The sequence below is a fragment of the Drosophila subpulchrella genome, chromosome X (assembly GCF_014743375.2).
Source record: "Drosophila subpulchrella strain 33 F10 #4 breed RU33 chromosome X, RU_Dsub_v1.1 Primary Assembly, whole genome shotgun sequence".
Taxonomy (NCBI): Eukaryota; Metazoa; Arthropoda; class Insecta; order Diptera; family Drosophilidae; genus Drosophila; species Drosophila subpulchrella.
Window position 1 is genome coordinate 27,483,835 of NC_050613.1, and position 17,909 is coordinate 27,501,743.

General features: G+C 38.2%; 2 protein-coding genes across 3 annotated transcripts in view; one reads left to right on the top strand and one right to left on the bottom strand.

The window, feature by feature from the left end:
* Positions 1–17,909, bottom strand: part of LOC119558341 (RNA-binding protein FUS) — a 100,436-nt gene that overhangs the window by 35,579 nt on the left and 46,948 nt on the right. The window lies entirely within an intron of this gene.
* LOC119558342 (fibrinogen-like protein 1) lies at positions 2,033–3,121 on the top strand. The gene is made up of 2 exons (XM_037871817.1): positions 2,033–2,798; positions 2,858–3,121. The coding sequence occupies exons 1-2, from the start codon at positions 2,068–2,070 to the stop codon at positions 2,994–2,996; spliced, it is 870 nt and encodes a 289-aa protein (XP_037727745.1). The 5' UTR covers positions 2,033–2,067; the 3' UTR covers positions 2,997–3,121.

Sequence of the window (17,909 nt, forward strand, 5' to 3'; positions counted from 1 at the left end):
ATTACATCAGTTAATATTGCCTTATTATAAGAAGGAAATCTATTTAAATGAAGCTTTTTTATTGAACCTATTGCTTATATTTATTATATATAATATGTTTCAACATCAATGTAACTTACTATATTGCATATAATAAACTTAGACATCTGTACAATCAATTCCAGCCAAGTTTCTAAAGAACACCCAACCAAAAATCAAGAAATCCTCTGTAACTCAAAGTAAAATGCTAGCCTTAATGGCCATAGAATTGAGCTTAAATAATAATTATAATACTTAATCACATACCAAGTTTCATATCAGTGACATCACCAGTTACCTAGTTACTTCAGTAAAATACCAGCTTAAATTGCCATAGAATGACTTGGACAAGCTTACTACACTCATAGAAATTTGACTGTAAAATCGCCCTAAAAACAAGGAAAATCGCCCTAAAACGGGGGTCAATCCATCATCCTTGTTGGGGCAGTTTAAAAATATTATTTTTATACCCTTGCAGAGGGTATATTGATTTCAGTCAGAAGTTTGCAACGCAGTGAAGGAGACGTTTCCGACCCCATAAAGTATATATATTCTTGATCAGCATAACTAGACGAGTCGATCTAGCCATGTCCGTCTGTCCGTCTGTCCGTCCGTTTCTACGCAAACTAGTCTCTCAGTTTTAAAGCTATCGGGCTGAAACTTTCCCAAAAGTCTTATATTTTTTGCAGGTAGTATATAAGTCGGAACCAGCCGGATCGGACAACTATATCTTATAGCTCCCATAGGAATAATCGGACAAAAAAATGAAAAAAAATTATATCTTTGGTGTTTTTTAGCATATAAACTCCTAAGCTTGGAAATAACAATTTTTAAATAATTTTGAATTTTGAATTAAATTTTATCGAAATCGGACGACTATATCATATAGCTGCCATAGGAACGATCGGAAAATTTGTGGAAAAATAATATGAAAAAAATTATAGCTTCGGTGTTTTTCAACATATAACCTCCAACGCTTGGAAATAACATTTTTTAATTAGTTCTGAATTTCGAATTAAATTTTATCAAAATCGGACGACTATGTCATATAGCTGCCATAGGAACGATCGCAAAATTGGTAAGAAAATAATATGAAACAAATTATAGCTTCGGTGTTTTTTGACATATTATCTTATACTATTGGGAATATCATTTTTTGTGTTTTTAAATTTAATAATTATAGCTGCAAGGGTATATAAGCTTCGGCTTGCCGAAGCTAACTTCCTTTCTTGTTTTAAGCTAATTTAATTTAAAAGAAGTCGGCTGAGTAGTTTTTTCTCATATTTTAAAGGTTTATTTAAAAAATACAGTTATATAGAACTCCAAGAAAAGATTGCTATACATGTATATATCAACACGAAATCCAATCGCCCTCAGAAAATAAGGCAATATATATTTAAAACGCTTTGTTGTTTAAAACCACTACGAAAATCCCAGAGATTATTTGCACACATTGGAGGAAAAGGGGCAAAGGTTAAAGCATTTTTTACTGCAAAAGCTTCGAAAAATTCCCAAAATTAAAAACATGATAACGTTTGCAGTCATCGGCTGATCGCAGCTTAGAAACTCATGGTATTATTCTATGATTACAAAACATACCTATGTCAGCTTATCGTTCCGAAAAAGCGCCGATCTGCCTATATAAGCCGCTCAAATGGCCTTTGCTGAGATTAGTTTAAAGTTGGCGGATCCAGCAAAATGAAATCGTTCTTCACGTTTTTTCTGTCGTTTTGGCTTTTAAATGAGCTTTCTGCCACGGGAGCCCCATTTACGGAAACAGATTCGGGTCAGTTAACGGAAAATCAGTGCAACGGAGATTGTTTTTCTGTTCTGAAGTCCGTTCTCTACCGCAATGGGCAACTTGAGGAATCAGCAACAAAGAACGAAGATCTTCAGAATTTGAAAAACCACGTAGAGTGGAAAAAAGAACTAATAGATGCGCAAACTAGAGAAATCGATTATCAACGTGGCGTGATCAAGAGATTGACAAGAAATATCCAAAGACTGCAGGGAGAAATAAAAAACAGAGACTCTCAGATTAGTAGTGAAATGAAACAACTGAAAAACCAAATCAAAGGCATTACGAAGCAGAATAATGACGACAAAGTTAAATCTCTGACCGAAACTTTAAAAGATTTGGAAAGTAGGCTAGAAATCATGGGTTCCCAAGTCAATAATCAAAATGAATTGATAAAAGCTAAAAATGCCGAGGTAGTGAATTTAACATTCAACAACAAATTGTGTACGGAATCCATTAGCAAAATAACCCATGATCTATTGAAGTGCAATCGACAGGACTCCTGCCCCAGCAAAGGTCCTAGTGATATTTACAAAATCAACCTGAGGGGGATAAGTACATTCGAAGCTCCCTGCAGTTCAGATGGTTGGCTAACTATTCAAAAACGTTTTGACGGCTCCGAGAACTTCAATCGACTCTGGAAGGACTATAAGGAAGGATTCGGAAATAAAAGAGGAGAGTTTTTTATCGGGCTTGAGAAACTGCATGTTATGACTCGGGAACGTCCTCACGAACTTTACATTAAACTTGGCAAGGTGGACGGATCCACAGGCTACGCTCATTATGATGAATTTAAGATTGGAAGTGAACTGGAGTCGTATGTGTTGTCAATAGGGACATATACTGGTACAGTCGGAGACTCTCTACTTATGCATAGGAACAAAAAGTTTACTACACTTGACAGAGATAATGATCAAATTAAAAATGACAATTGCGCTAAATTTGAAAGGGGTGGTTGGTGGTATAATAGTTGTGCTTCCAGGTAAAAACATCAATTCACTAACAATTGATCCATATTAATATAATCACTTAAAATTACAGCAAGCTAAATGGAAAGTTTTATAAGGAGGGTCGTTCCAGAGACAACAAAACTAATGGAATTACTTGGGGTAGCTGGCATGACTATTGGACCGACTCGCTTACCTTTGTGGAAATGATGATCAGGCCCAAGACGTTGTGAGCTTTATAAATATTGCATTGCGGAAAATATCAAATACCATTTTATTATCTTTTGTAAATTTGTTTGTGTAAGGACCAAATTAATAAAGTTTGGATTCTATTCAATAAAATATTCTAAGAGTAAAATGTTAGAAAGCGTTCAGGAAAACTACAGTTTTATATAACGATAGTAGTTATAATTTCAAATAAAGTTTAATTACATAAGTTATTAAAAAATAACTTAAAGATGCCACATACCAAGTTTCATATCTATGGGACCCCCAGCAACCAAGTTACTTCGGCACAGCCGGCTAGAAACACAGAAATCCACTACAATGGCGGCATTTAAAAGCAGCCCGGTGCACTTTCATTGGAGTTTCCATGCCAAGTGCCGGGCCGGGCCGGCGATCCGATCGGATCGGGCATCAATTTCGTGCTGTGCCTGACAGCGGCTGTCGCTTATAAATTGCAGAGCCCACAAAAACAGAAAGAACAACAACGGCCATGGCCACCATGGCCACTATGGCAACAACGGCGACAAGCGCTCTGACATTTAACATCCGGTTGAAATTGTTCAACGCATTTCCGGTGCCCTCTGGTGTGCCCACAACCAGCCACCCACCGCCTACCCAATCGGGCCGCCCAGAAGACAGGACGTTGGGTCCTCGACCGGCAATTAAACGCTTATCGAGAAGTTGGCCAAAAAGAGGAGTCTAAGGGGGTGGAGCAGAATACTGAAAACTGAAAACAGAAAACAGACGACAATGAGCTGCCTTGCATATAATTGAGGTTATGGCCGACACCGGCCACCTTTGGCCTTTACCGAACTTTTCCCGGCAGCAGCAGAAAAACAGGTCTCCGCAAAAAGTTTTCGCACAGCGCAGCATAAGTTGAAATGCGTCCACCGACTGGAAGAGAGACACCTGGGTGGCATACCACCACTGCTTGCATATGCGGCAAATAACTGCAGACAAAAGGCGAGGAAATTAATTAGGGTCTTCTCATGACCATCCTGGCCATCCTGGCCATCCTGGCCATCCCGACCATCATCACCATCATTATCGTCGCAGGCAACCTGCATCAAAACTAGCAAAACTAGCAAAACGGATGTCACCCGTAAACAAGCGGCGACACAAAGGCAACAAAACGGCCAGAAAAGGACGAAAAAGGTCCTGCGAGATGGTGAAAGGAGTCGGCAAACAAATCGAGTTGTTGGCATGGAAATTAATTGCTGCAAATTGAGTAATGATGTTGGCCGCCGTCACAAGTGCCACCAAAAAATGCCCAAGACAAGAACGGAGGTACTGCAATTATCCCTAATGATTTCGGGGGCTTCAAAACTAATTTACAAGTTGATAGCCAAGTGGGAGCCTTTAAAATAAAATCAATAGAGATTTTAAAATGTTTTGTATAATACATTGATTTTCTCAAATAGCTTCTATGAGCATGGTTTGTTATCCAATCTTAATGGTTTTTAAAATACGTTACGTTGTGAAATTAGGTATGTGAAATAATTACGATTTCATCTGAAGATATATTTTTTAATCACTATATGAACTTTTTTATCCCTAACTAATACTGTATTAGCTTCTATGGGCATGGTTTGTTATACTATCGTGATGGAACTAGAATTGTATGAATTTGGTATGTACAATTTTAAGGACTTTATCTAAGGCTTTGTATATTTTATCTAATCACTATATGAACTTTTCCATCCTAATCTAATACTGAACTAGCTTCTCTGAGCATGATTTAATTTCTAATTGTTATGGATATTGAAATATATTGGTTTTTAGCTTTAAATTTGGTATAAGACAATTTAAAGATGTTATCTAAGCATATTTGTTTTAAGATAACATTCCCATTCCTAACTAAAAATATACAAGTTATAATAAACATTGTTTTTCATCACATCATTATGGGTTTTACAAATTGTTGTTACATTTGTTTTCCAAACATTTTTAGATATTATCTAAAACATATGTTAAATTATAACCAATTACTTTATTCTTACTGATTTGCAATTCGGGAAACTCGACAACTCAACACCTCTGCCATCCAAGGACCGAGAATCCAGAACTATATTGGGCTTTCCCGGCACCTCAGCGCGGACATCAAAGACCGCCGAATTTCCCTGCATCATCACATTTAAATATATATTCTTCGCTCCCCTAATCAAATCAACCTGGAGCCCCTGCGAACTTATGATTACGCATTTTCCGGCGCTGCCTGCGAATGAAATGTTTTGTCAACTCTGAACTGCCAAAACAGCGTCAAACGGAGGCGGGCAAACAGAGACAAACAAACAAGCAAACTGGCGAACAAACGAACAAATAAGCAGGCAAACAAACAAACGAACGAACAAACAAACATTGACGCAATTTCTGCTGCAATATGAAAAAGTTTTCCCTACTCCTGCCACGCTTTTCCAGGCATTTTTCCCTCACCACTCTGGCATTTTTTCTTTTCCTGTCTTTTTTTTTTGTGCTGTTATTGCTCTGAGCTTCAGTCGACGCTGTAATTTGCATTTGTAATCAAAAAGTTGCACATAAACTTTGTTTTATGCTCATTTTCCTCGGCTAGTCACATGTGTGTGTGTGTGTGTGTGTGAGTGGAAAAGCCTCCTCCGGTTGCTAAGACATAAAAGGACACACAGCGCACAGGACGAACTCTCATCATAATTTTCCTAATTTCAAATTATTTCCATTAGTAGAGTGAAGCGAAAATAAAGCTCGTAGCGAAAAAAATTAGAAAAGATGGGGTTACACAAGGCAGTGACAAAGCTTTTTAGCGAAAACTGTGTGCTCTAGAACGAAGCTACATCAGGGAAAATCTAAAAAAAAAAAGTATTTACAGCTAAGGCTCAAGCGATTTTTATTGCATATTTAATTCAGAGGAACTCAGTTTAAGAAAATCACTTAAGAAACGAGTTGTCCGCAAATGATTTAGAAATGTTGTAGAACGAAACTAGAGTATTGTTCTTTATTTTATTAAAGAGGATAAGTCTTAACTACCCAAAAAAAATACAACTGATTAAAAATCGAAATACCTTTCAATCGATAGAGTGTAAAACATATTTAGAGTTCAAATAAAATCCTACATATTTATTAAGACTCGTATTTAGCCAAATTAAAATTTGCTCCTGCAGTTTCCGCCGTTTGACAAACAACCGGTCTATGGAAATACTCCATTGAATCACTCTTTCACAAACATCACAAAATCTGCAGTTCTTTTTCCACCTCTTAAAACGTTCAATTAAATCCATAAAGGAAAATCACCGAAATTGAAAAGCTGAAAATTGCCATTTAATCAACTGATGCCGTTTCTGGCTCTATCGGTTGGGATGGGAGTGAAAATCAAATCAAATATTTACTTGCTGTTAAATTTATGACGAAACGCAAATCGCATAAAAAGGTTTTGTGCCCCGTCTCGCTCGCCCGGTGTGTTGCCATTTCGCTTGCACCCACTGTGCTTTGTGGTCGCATAAAAAATGCGGCAAATATTTGCGTGCAGCTGCGACCCTTCAAAACCCTTCGGAAAAGCGGAACGGAAAACGTCCTGAAGTGGGGAGGGAAAATCGAGGAGTCGGAAGTGGTTTTCCCGGGGGGCTTTAAGCCATTTTCCAGGGCTCCTTGGTCTCGAGTAGGCCGAAAAAGCGATGCCAAAAGCCATTTAACTGCATTTATCCAGCCAGGAAGCCAGCAAGCCAGGGGCATTTGATAGATATATAGATAAAGATAAAGTCTCCTCGACTGGCTGCCCAATTTTTGCCACTCCCCGGTCAATATTTAATTTGTCAAAGTGAGATTTCACTGTCGGCAGCTTAGCAAAAAAAAAAGTTTCCCGAGGGGCTGGGCTTTATTTCCAGTTGCAGTCGCTTGCATTTAACAATTTGTTGATAAATTAGCCGAAAGCCAAAACCCACTGACGTGGAGGAGAGTGGCTTAAAAAGTTGTTTCCCTTTGGCCCGGCTTTCCTTTGCTTTCCCCTCCTTTCCCTTCCATTCCATGGAAAGCCATATCCGACCTTAGCGCGTGACATTTAATTTTTCGGACACACAAACATGCTCCTCTGCCGTCCCGAGAATGAAGTTTTAATGCAGATTTATCACCCGGCCACCGAAGACAAAGGCGGATGACAAACACTTTTGGCCAAAAGCGGTGAGCTGGCTTCTTTGTCTTGTTGATAATGTCAACAAGTTTAGGGATAATTCCCGGCACACAAAAATGCAAATCTCTACTGTGTTTTATTTTTTTAAGTAGGAAAGAGCTAGGAATATATGTATAAATATGGGGAACATTTTTAAAAATTTATTGAATCACAGAGGCTGGTTGGAACTCATGGTTCTTTGGATCTGTTTTACACCCGGAACTCGAAAGTCATCAAGGGAGGTATTAAAATCTCTACTGGCTTTTATTTTTTAAATTGGAAAGACCTGCACTTGTAGCGCTAGGATATAAACAAATAAATAAATAAATTCAACAAATATTTCTATATTATATTTTTTTTAAATATTCCTGGAATTTTATTGACACCAAGCATGGGAATAATTCTCTTTCCAAAACATAAATCTCTACTGGGTCTCTAGCTTGGAATTATATATTTAAACATATTGCTATGATGATATTTAAAAAATATTCATGAATTTATTCGATCTTAAAGGTTTTTTGGAATTGGTGGTATTTATGATCATTTTTGTTGATGCTATTTTCTTGGTAATATTAAGTTTTAAACCTTGATAAACATGTTCTCATCTTAATTATTTATTTACTTTAAACGGAAAAAGAGAGCGAAAACACATTTGACAAATTTTGAATGCTCAGATATGTTTAAAAAACCATGGAATTTATATTAACTTTCGTATTTTGGAAAATAACCCCAGTTTGGTAAGCATTTTCTCATCCCTGTTTAAATTACCTAATACATTTCACAGTCGTTAGAAGTTTTCTAACTTACTGGGCCAGTCATATTTAATTTTAATTTAATTTCGACGCATTTCCAGGACAGTTGAAGCGAAAACAGGGGAAACTCTTGGAAAAGCATTTTGGGCTGCCCTGGAATTTTGCGCACTTTTTGTGCTGACCGCAAGTTGACAGAGTTTCTGGTCCGGAGCCGGCGGCGGAGATTTAGTTAATTAAAATACAATAAAATATGCACAAGTGCTGAAATACTTAGGCCAAGGGAAACTGGAGGCTGGAGGCCGCAAAAGCCGCAAAATGCCCGGGGACCCACTCGCACTGGATCAACTTGACTCAAACCAACTCTTTGCCAGTTTCAAGTTTCAAGTTTCAAGTTTCTCCTTTCTCGTTTCTCGGCTACTTTTTCGGGCCAAGTCAATAGTCGGGCCAACAGAGGGAGAGGGAAAAAGCTGCAGCAACAGAGATAGAGAGGGACAGAGTGCATGTGCCACATGGCGTATGCGTGATGTGGGGCCATGGAAGGACTCTGCAATATTCAGCAGCCCACTGCCACCGAGTGGCAACTCAATTAATCCGCCCATCCCGACCACGTTAAATGCATTTACATAGATTTATTTTTAAGCAGACACTGCCCTTTAAAGGCCTGCTTAAATTTCGATATTTTTGTAATTTTATTACCATCTGCTCTCGTCTCTGCCATTTTTTTTTCAGTCCCCCAAAGGACGTTGGGTCCTTTCTCGATTTTTATTTCGGTGGTTTTTGAAAGCTTTTCGTGCTGCCACATTTTTTCTTCTTTTTTTTTTTTTAATATTTTGCGAAACGAGAGGATTGCCAATTATGCAGAAGGCCGCTGAATAAATATGAAATGACATAAATGACCACACAACACAGCGGCAACAAAAAGTTTCGGCTTTCCAGCATTTTGCAGACCCTCGTCTAGGCGCCAACAATACAAACACAACGGACAACAACAACATTGACAGGACAACAAAGCCGAGCGGTATAAATATCCTTAAAAAAGGGGTGTGGCCGGGCGGCAATAAATAACATTTATGACTGAACAGGGCGCTTAAATATTTACATAGAATACAATTATTTATTAATATTTCCGACGGTCCAAATAAGAAGAAAAAAAAAGTAAGAAAAAACGGGGAAAGTGGGAGAATTGGAAAAGGGAGAAGAAACGCAAAGGAAGTCCAAAAGGCATAAACAAAAGAAAGAATTTTCTATTATTTGCGAAAAAGTTTAAAACAAACGATAAGTCAACGAAGTGGTGGCTTAAAGTTGACCGGAAATTAATGCTAATGGAATCGTACAAGAAATGTAATGCGAAAAGCTTGTAAAATACTTATATTTAAGAAAAAAAACCAATAAAATTTAAGAAAATATTTTAGATGATACAAGAGATGTTTCAATAAAAAGATTAAAGATGCCAAACAATATTTTACTTCCCCTTTCATTTCATTTTCAAACAATAAGTATTTTGGTTATTTCAAATAAACATGTTAATTAACAAATAATTATTTAAGGTTCAAATCCCATATTTAATGAGTAACTATATTTTGATAACCATATTTGGGATAAATAAAAAAGTAATTGTTGATGCCATTTTTTAGGTAAATAAATATCTATGGTTCAAAATTTAGAGACCCACCAACCCTTAAGTTGTTATAATAATTTCTAGATTATACATAATATATGTACTTCCAGTTATTATAGTTGGTTTTATGAATATCACGTAGATGTCGTGTAGAATATTAAAAAACTATTTTTAGAATCCAAATAGAAACCGTTTTCCCTCTTGTTTTCAGCCCAACTGCTAACAGCTTCCTGCTTTTGTTCGCCGCTCCCTTTGCCCTGGCTAATTCACTTGGAAACTCACTAATAACTTGATTCAATTTACATTTAGTCCATAAAAAGCTGAATTGCCAGCCCCCCGATTCCCGGCCAATTGCGATTACTTTCGGAAAATAAAATGCAAAAAAAAAAAAGGGACATCGAGGAGGCCAAAGAAGAGCGGAAATCGACACAAAACGTAGCGACTTCAATGCAGGCGAGGGCGAAAAGAGGAGCCCCGCACCCGGAAGCCTGCTCCTCGGACACCCAGGACCCGGCAGTCAGGAGCCAGGAGCCAGGATACAGGACTCAGGATACAGGACACGATGTCCGGACAAGATGGGGCAATTATTGTAAGCGGCTTTCATCGTGCGATGATTACACTTACAACAGAAATGGGGCGCGCGAAGAGAAGCGCCATTGAGTATCCCGCCAAAAAAAAAACACACACAAAAAATCAGGGAGAAAAAACTGGATATAGCCACATAAAAATAATATCAAAAGGCGGCCAAGAAAACTTTTCTAAGAACGCATCTGCTGGCGTTTTTGCCATGTTTGTTGGCCTAATTAGTGGCAGTGCATTTTTATAGCATAATTTTCGGCGTTGTAAGCGTTTTTCGTCCCCTTTCCCCTTTCCCGAAATCCCACCAGCCAAATTGTACAACATGGAAATATTACATTAAAATTTATGAAACTGCAGGGGGGGCTCAAGCTCAAACCCACCAAAAAACCCAAAAAAAAAAAAAAAATGAAAAGAGAGAGCCCAGAAAAAAACCAAAGGGTACATAGATAGACTTGGCTACATTACACACAGCGGGTGGAAAAACCGGGGGCGAAATGGAGTTAAAATGGGGAATGCGGTCTGGAATTGAGGCATCTGAGGGATCTCCGCCAACGGGGGCAATTAGTGGCCAGTTTCAGTTTTCCCCCCAAAAGCCCCGGCAGTCCCGGAAAATCCCAGGCTAACCATTCTGGCTACGCCAACGAAACTCACCTGCAACGAGATAAGGAGAGATAAAGAGTTGAATTAATAAATAGTCCAGCGAATGAATGAAAATTACTTAGTTAAATGCAAGCCAGTTGAGGTGTAATTATAAAAATGCTCAAGGCACAAAGGCAGCAGATGAGAAAGGAGCTTGAAATATTTAAGATAACTCTCAGGTTGATTAACGCTTAAACTCTGGTTAATAAATCAAAACTAGAACATAAACCATTAATCCTCTCACTATTTCTTTATTTAGTAAAATCAAAGCTTTAATCAAAGACTAGTTTTCTTACCCCTTTTAATAATAACAAATTATAGGTTGAAATACTTGCAATCAGGGTACTTAAGCGGCCATATTTTTTATGAAACTTTGAACTCCTAATGGGCCGCAGAACCTTTGAGCAAAACTGATAAATGAAATAATAATTTCCATTCGATGAAAGTTTGTCTGCTGCTCAAAGGACTTTTAGCAAGCAACTTGCAACTTGCAACTTGCAACTTGCAACTTGCCACTCGCAACTCGCTGCTTTGGGGTCCTCGTAAATTTATGAACTTTATGGCCGGCAACTCCAGAGGCCGCCAGTCGACAGTCGACGGTCGAGGGTCGTTAGTCGGCAGTCAATATCTTGTGCATTTCAATAGTTCATATATTTCGGTGGTTACCCATGTTGTGCACACACAGTTCCGAACAAACCCCGCCCCCCCTCTCCCTGAAGCGCCGTACCACCCATCGCTACTTGGGCGCAATAAAAATGCATTTCATGCTCGAAACATGACTTGGCTCAATTTATTTTACTTTGCCGCATTTAACGACTTCACACAGGCGCCGCCAGACTTGGCCTAAGCCGGACACTGAGAGAAAATTTATTTCCTCACATTTATATATTTTTTTTTTCTTATATAAGCTAATTTCTACTTGTACTAAAAGTTCATATATCTTAAAAAATATATAGCTAAACCTTTTTCTCAACATAAAATATATTCTTAATATTTTTAGTTTAAAAAAATTATTACAATTACAAGAAATTAAAATTGAATGATTGCCTACATTTGAAAAAAAAAATGTTTTTCATCTGTAACTGAATAACTAAACTGAATAACTAAAAAAAAAACAATCTGAATATTATTTACCGCAACTGAATAACCAAAAAACAATGGAAATATTTATTTCCTTATTTTCAAAAAGATAGTAATATTATAATGTTATCATAATATCTATATATATCGAACTCTTTCCCTTAAGAATCAATGCAGATAAACATAAAACATACACTTTACTAGAATATTGATTTTTCTATTCAAGTGATTCTATTCAGCTTCAATAAAAATATTTATATATTTAAATGCGTTTTGAATCAAGCTTTTGGGGAACCATTTACTATTGCTTTTCTCGCGGTGTAGGCACAGTTGAATTTGGCAACTCCATCTATCTGTGTCTGCCTGCCGCCAACCCTTGACCCCCCTGGGCCGCCCTTCCCACACATGGGCGCCGTCGTACATGGCCGGTGTAATGGTGTTAGACCACAATGAGCTCAATTTACGCCAATGATTGGCGGTGCTTGGCAAAGGCGGAAGCGGAAGCGGCGGACTCACACAGACAGAGATTTTCAGGGGCGGCGTGGCAAGAGGGTGGCGCACCAAAAAAGGGGGCATGGTCTGGCGGTTTCCACCCCCTTCGTTTTGGCCGAAAAAGTTTCTTGTTTGCATTTGCCTATCGTCTGGGACTCAGGAGGAGGTGGCGGCCCAAAAAGGATCCAGGAGCCAGGATCCGAGAAATCAGGAACTCGGGAACTCGGTAGCTCGGGAGCTCGGAACTCAGGAACTCAGGAACTCGGAATCCGGGAAAAGCAGACGTTAAACATCGCGTGCAGACATTGCCAATGTTTGCCACGCCCCCCTGGGCGCTGCCAGCCGCCCCCGCCGGCAGACGCGCGAATTTTTGCCACTGCACACGAAAAATGTTCGACAGTCGTGGAAAAAGCGAGAAACACAAGTTGCAGTTGAAGACTTTGGGGCAACACACGCCGAAAAAAATCAAAAAAAAAAAAGAATAAAAAAATCAACTGCAAGGGGATTCCCAACTACCGAGCTGTCATGTCCCAGACACAGGGGCGTCGTGCGGCCGGGGGCCACAAACTGAGACTGCATTTTTTTGGGCGAGCTTGATCAATAACTTGGGATAACGCAAGAAAAAAAAAAAGGAAAGCAAACGGGGAACCCGGAAAACAGTATGGAATGTCTTGGATTTCTTGGCTTAAGTTCCCCAGGGGGCACCAGGCCGCCCCCTCCCGCCCCTCACGGGACTAAGCCCCTGCTTAGCCAGACAAGTTTACTTGTTACACGTAACCAGCGACAGGCAATTTTTGTATGCCGAAGAAACTAAGTCCCAACCAAAACATTATTTTTTCACCTTTCGGAGCCCGACAACAAAACGAAAAATTAACAGACAGTTTGACTTATAATTAGCCGATGTTTTCCACGGAATTTTGCGCACAAGATAAATATAGACTACCAAGTGGGAAATTGGAGTGTTTAAAAAATAAATTAAAATAAATCAATGTCAACCTATGCTGTTTCGATAGAAACGCAGTTTCTTAATATCAAGTTAGGTTTCATATGGCTAAAAACTCTTAACTAGAAGCAATGGTGGTGAATCCTATTTAAATTACGATTACAAACTGTATAAAAAAGAAGCCACCTACTAAGATGTTTTAGAAACAGAAGCACCCACATATATTCCCCTTATCAACGGCAGGGGCGGCAGTAATCAAAAGAAAAGCCAGTTGCTAACACCATTTGCCATTGGCCCATTATGATAATCATTTTGAAAGGCTTTCCGCACGAGTTTTTGAACAACAAAGGCGATTTAAATTACGCCCGCTAAGCGGTTTATGCAGTCACCAGCAACAACAATACCAAAGGGCCACAACAAGAAACATCCGCAGTGAGTCAAAGTTAACAAGCGAACAAGAAAGTCGACCGGCTTTTCCCCACGAAACTCTGTGGATGCCCTTCGGGCTGTGAGGAAAACGCTGCCGGAAAACTCCTCAGCCTTTCTTTTTTTTCGAGTAATTTTATTTTATGGGGTGGAATCAGGGTTGGGTAACAAGACAGCTGGCAAAATTTAAATTAGGTGATCTATTAAAATTTATCAAATATAAAAACATAAATGCCTAAAAACTAGTTCAATAATAGGGTTGGTGATTGATAAAACCCTATAAGTTATTAAAATATAAAAAAAACAATAACACAATTTTTTCTATCGTTCTCCAACACTTCTACTTTAAATTCTTACTTACTTTAAATGCTTATATCACCAGAGCAACACTTGCCTAAAAAACCCCTCTGTCTTGCTGACAAAACTAAAGTCAACTTAAAATTCTTTTGCTTCCCTTTCCACTTTCCAACACTGTCAGAATTATGGCTGCACTAATGGCAAACAGAAATGCCTAAAAATAGTTCAATAACAGGGTTGGGTAATATGAATTAAAAAATGGTGATTAATAAAATAAAACCATCTAAATTATTACAATATATAAAAAAAAAAAACAATAACACAATTTTTTCTAACGTTCACCAACACTCCTACTTCAGTTGCCTCTACCATTAAGTACTTATATCACCAAAGCAACACTTGCCTAAAAAACCTCTCTGTCTTGCTGGCAAAACTAAAGTCATCTTAAAATTCTTTTGCTTCCCTTTCCACTTTCCAACACTGTCAAAAACATGGCTGCATTAATGGCAAACAGAATCATTAAGTGAACAAGCAGAACTCAAAATTCAACCTAAGCAGTGAAAAAAGGACATGGAAGCAGAGAGGTTTTTTCGAGGGGGGCTTGGCTTGGATGTGGGTAAATGACAAGCTTCCATCTCTTGAGGGGAACGGGGGTGGAGGGCGCTGGAGGAGGAGGAGGGGGCGGCTGTGGCTGGCACTCATCAGCAGCCAAGCATCGCATTTTGAGATAAAACATAAAGAGCGCACCTAATGCGTGCCTGTGTCAGTGTGGGTGTGGGTATGCATGTGTGTGTGTGCGGCGGTCTACGAGTGTGCAAATGTGTGGGTGCCCGTACCGATGTTAAGTGTATGCTTGTATACAGCTGCGGTCACGAAAATAGCAATTAGGATAGTGCACCTGCAGTTAATTAAGGCAGGTGTACATGGAGAGAAAACTCAAGGAAAATAAAAATATAATATTTAATATTTATAGGTACAAGAATGATACTATAGAAGTACTTATAAGAATAAAAAATAATAAGTAGTCAAAGAAAGTATTCTGATTTTAAAAACAATCTTTCAAAGGTCTTGATTTAAGCTGAGTTTTTTCAAAATGATATAAAATGATATATGATATATGTCATAAAGTCTTTTAAATAATACAGTTATAAAGAATGTAACCTTGTAAATTATTTTAATATCCTTATTAACTAATTATTAATTGAAAAATATGAAGTTGCTAAAGTTCCAATGAACTTAACTCTCCTTTTAGGCCTCTCTTTATGTAAATCTCTTTATAACTTATTTTAAGTTTTAAAACATGCTCTTTGGTGCGAAATGCAGCTTAAAATCCCCCCGATCTATTTAGTTAATATTTGATTTGCCAATTGATTGAAAAAATAGCAGCCTCACTATTTTTTTAAACAGCGCTGTGCTTGGGTGCGTGTGATTTGTTTGTGCTGTTGACTTTGGATAATGTCGTTTGTTGGCTGCCATCGCCAACCGCTTTTGTTTGTCTGCATGTTTGTTTGTCTCGGCCGTGTGGGTGTGTGTGTGGGGGTGTGGATGTGGGTGTGTGTGGGTGTGGGTGTGTGTGTATATTTGTCTGTTTGTTTGACTGATTGTCTGTCATTTTGTCTGATTGTGCGCCTATTAGTACACAAATGAATGAATAAGTGCGCACACACACACACCGCACCCGCAATCCCCCATCCACCCTCATTTCATTTTCATTTTCGTTGATTGAATGGCCCTAAACCCCTCCCAAAACCACCCCCTAATGCCCCCCCTCCCCCTCCCCCTTAACCCTCTATTGGCCTATCTGGATTATTTGCGCTTTAAGCCTTTAAGTCTTTGTTAGACAATTTGCTGCCAAACTGGCTAACAAAAAGGGTGCAAAAAACGTCAAGGGAGCGTGTGTGCTTTAATTGTTGTAATGCGATTTTGTCACCTCATCCAGGCCTCCCCCCTTTCCCCATTTCCCCATCAAAGCACACCCCTCTACTTTCCCCACTTTCACATTCATTCATTCCTTTTGTCGGCGGCTTTTGATTAGCTTTTCTGTGTGTTTGTGCGGCGCAATCCAAGTTTCGAGCTCTTGGTCAATTTGATTTGCCTAATTGGCCAAGCCAATGGATTGGAAATTGGCCGAGGGATTAGTCAAAGCGTTCGAAAGGAGTCGTTTTAAGTGGGAACTATTCTTGTTCCTTCAGAGGCTTACTATATAAAGTTCCTATATAAAGTTCCTTAAAAGGATGGTAGCTTTAGGCTACGGAAAAAGAAATTCTCCAAGAATAACTAAACATTTCAACAAAAAGTAAAACATATTTTTCCAATCTGCTCAAGTATTACTTTTAAAATAAAAAACCATATAATTTAGAACTTAAGCCTTAAAATTTTTCACAAGATCATATTTTTCGCTACTTTGTTTAATAGATTACGTTTTCGGAATAAGATTTTCTACAAGTTATTAATAAATTAGTAATGTAAATCTAAAACGAAAGCTTTTTATACCCCCAATTTGGTAATTTAGTCATACCATTATAAATTGAATAGTTTAAAAAACATATGATAATCAATCAATAAAATCATAATTTTAATTTTAAGCTTAATTTTAGTTTTACAGCACTTTTCAATTGTAGTACACACGAGATTATATAATGTTTTCGTATATTTGTACTTACGTTTTAAGTGATACAATTCATTTAAAGAACTTTCCAATTAATAAGCAAAGTTATCAAATGAATCCAACTAAAATATTCTCGCAATCAGACTTTTACTTGACTCATTTTTACGGCAATTTCTCACTTGAGCTCGTCAAATGCCGTGTGGGTGGATGGGGGTTTTCTGGTGGTATTCCGGTAAGGGGCGAAGACCACCCACCCAGCCATGCTATTAACACTTAGTTACAACATGTACAGCAATTGGGAATTTAGCTCGGCCACTTGAGCCACTTAAATGTTCGTGAAAACAAACAAATTGAGTGGACTTGGCTGGCGTTTGTCTACTACAGCTGCGACTGTAGCACTAAATATGTTTATATATATATAGTTATATAGATAGAGATGTATGTAGCTGGTGGTATGCGTAACACACAATATAGTTATTTGGCCCTAATGATGCGCATAAATTTGTCAGGGCCAGGGGTCAGGGGTCGGGAGAGTTGGGCAACATAATTTAGCATCCCGGCCAACGAAACCAGTATCATAAACACAGTGCGCGCAAATTGTTAATTGACACATTGCTACACTCAAGTGGTCCCCTAATGGTCCTTGCTTTTGGGCGGCGGGCAATTTGGAGTGGCTTTCGCCAATTTCAGTGGGCTTTCAATTAGTTTCGGAGTTCGGAGGCGGAAATCGGGAAAAACCAAAACGATAAGGGCAGGCCCAAAACAAAAAACCCAAATGATATGGTCTGAAATTGGTGCTTAACCGGATACATTCTCAATCAATTAATTGGGAGATAACTAATTCGGTAACCGAAAGTTTTTTATATTTATAATATGGATATACACACTTGAAGCCAATTAAGTTTTAACTAATTTACCACTCTATTTATTTGTTACATTGCCATTATTATTATACCATATTAATTTTCTCGGAATAAATTATTTGATATGGTCTGAGGTTGATGCTCAATCGGGTTTATTATTTAATTAGTGATAAGTCTCGACTTTAATTAGGGCACCACATTCGTTTATTTGGTAATTATGTAACAAAATATATTTTAAAAGTAAACAGCACATAATCTTGACATCAAAAATAACAACAATTTATGTGTCCAAAATCCTATCATTTCTCTCCTTTTAAAATCCCCATTAACAAATTTTGATTTTGAAAGACCAACCTATAATATCAATAAAGATAATCAGCTTATTATGATACTTGGAACCAAAAGCACAATCATTTTAATTGAATTATTCCCCGGCCAAACATTTCGATTCCGGCTTAATCGCCAACTGGGGCAATTCATTAGGACAAT

Bases quoted from the DNA above. Each gene is read 5' to 3' on its own strand.
- LOC119558342 (XM_037871817.1), top strand. From the start codon at position 2,068: ATGAAACAACTGAAAAACCAAATCAAAGGCATTACGAAGCAGAATAAT. The intron at 2,799-2,857 runs GTAAAAACATCA...TTAAAATTACAG, and splicing joins TATAATAGTTGTGCTTCCAG to CAAGCTAAATGGAAAGTTTT.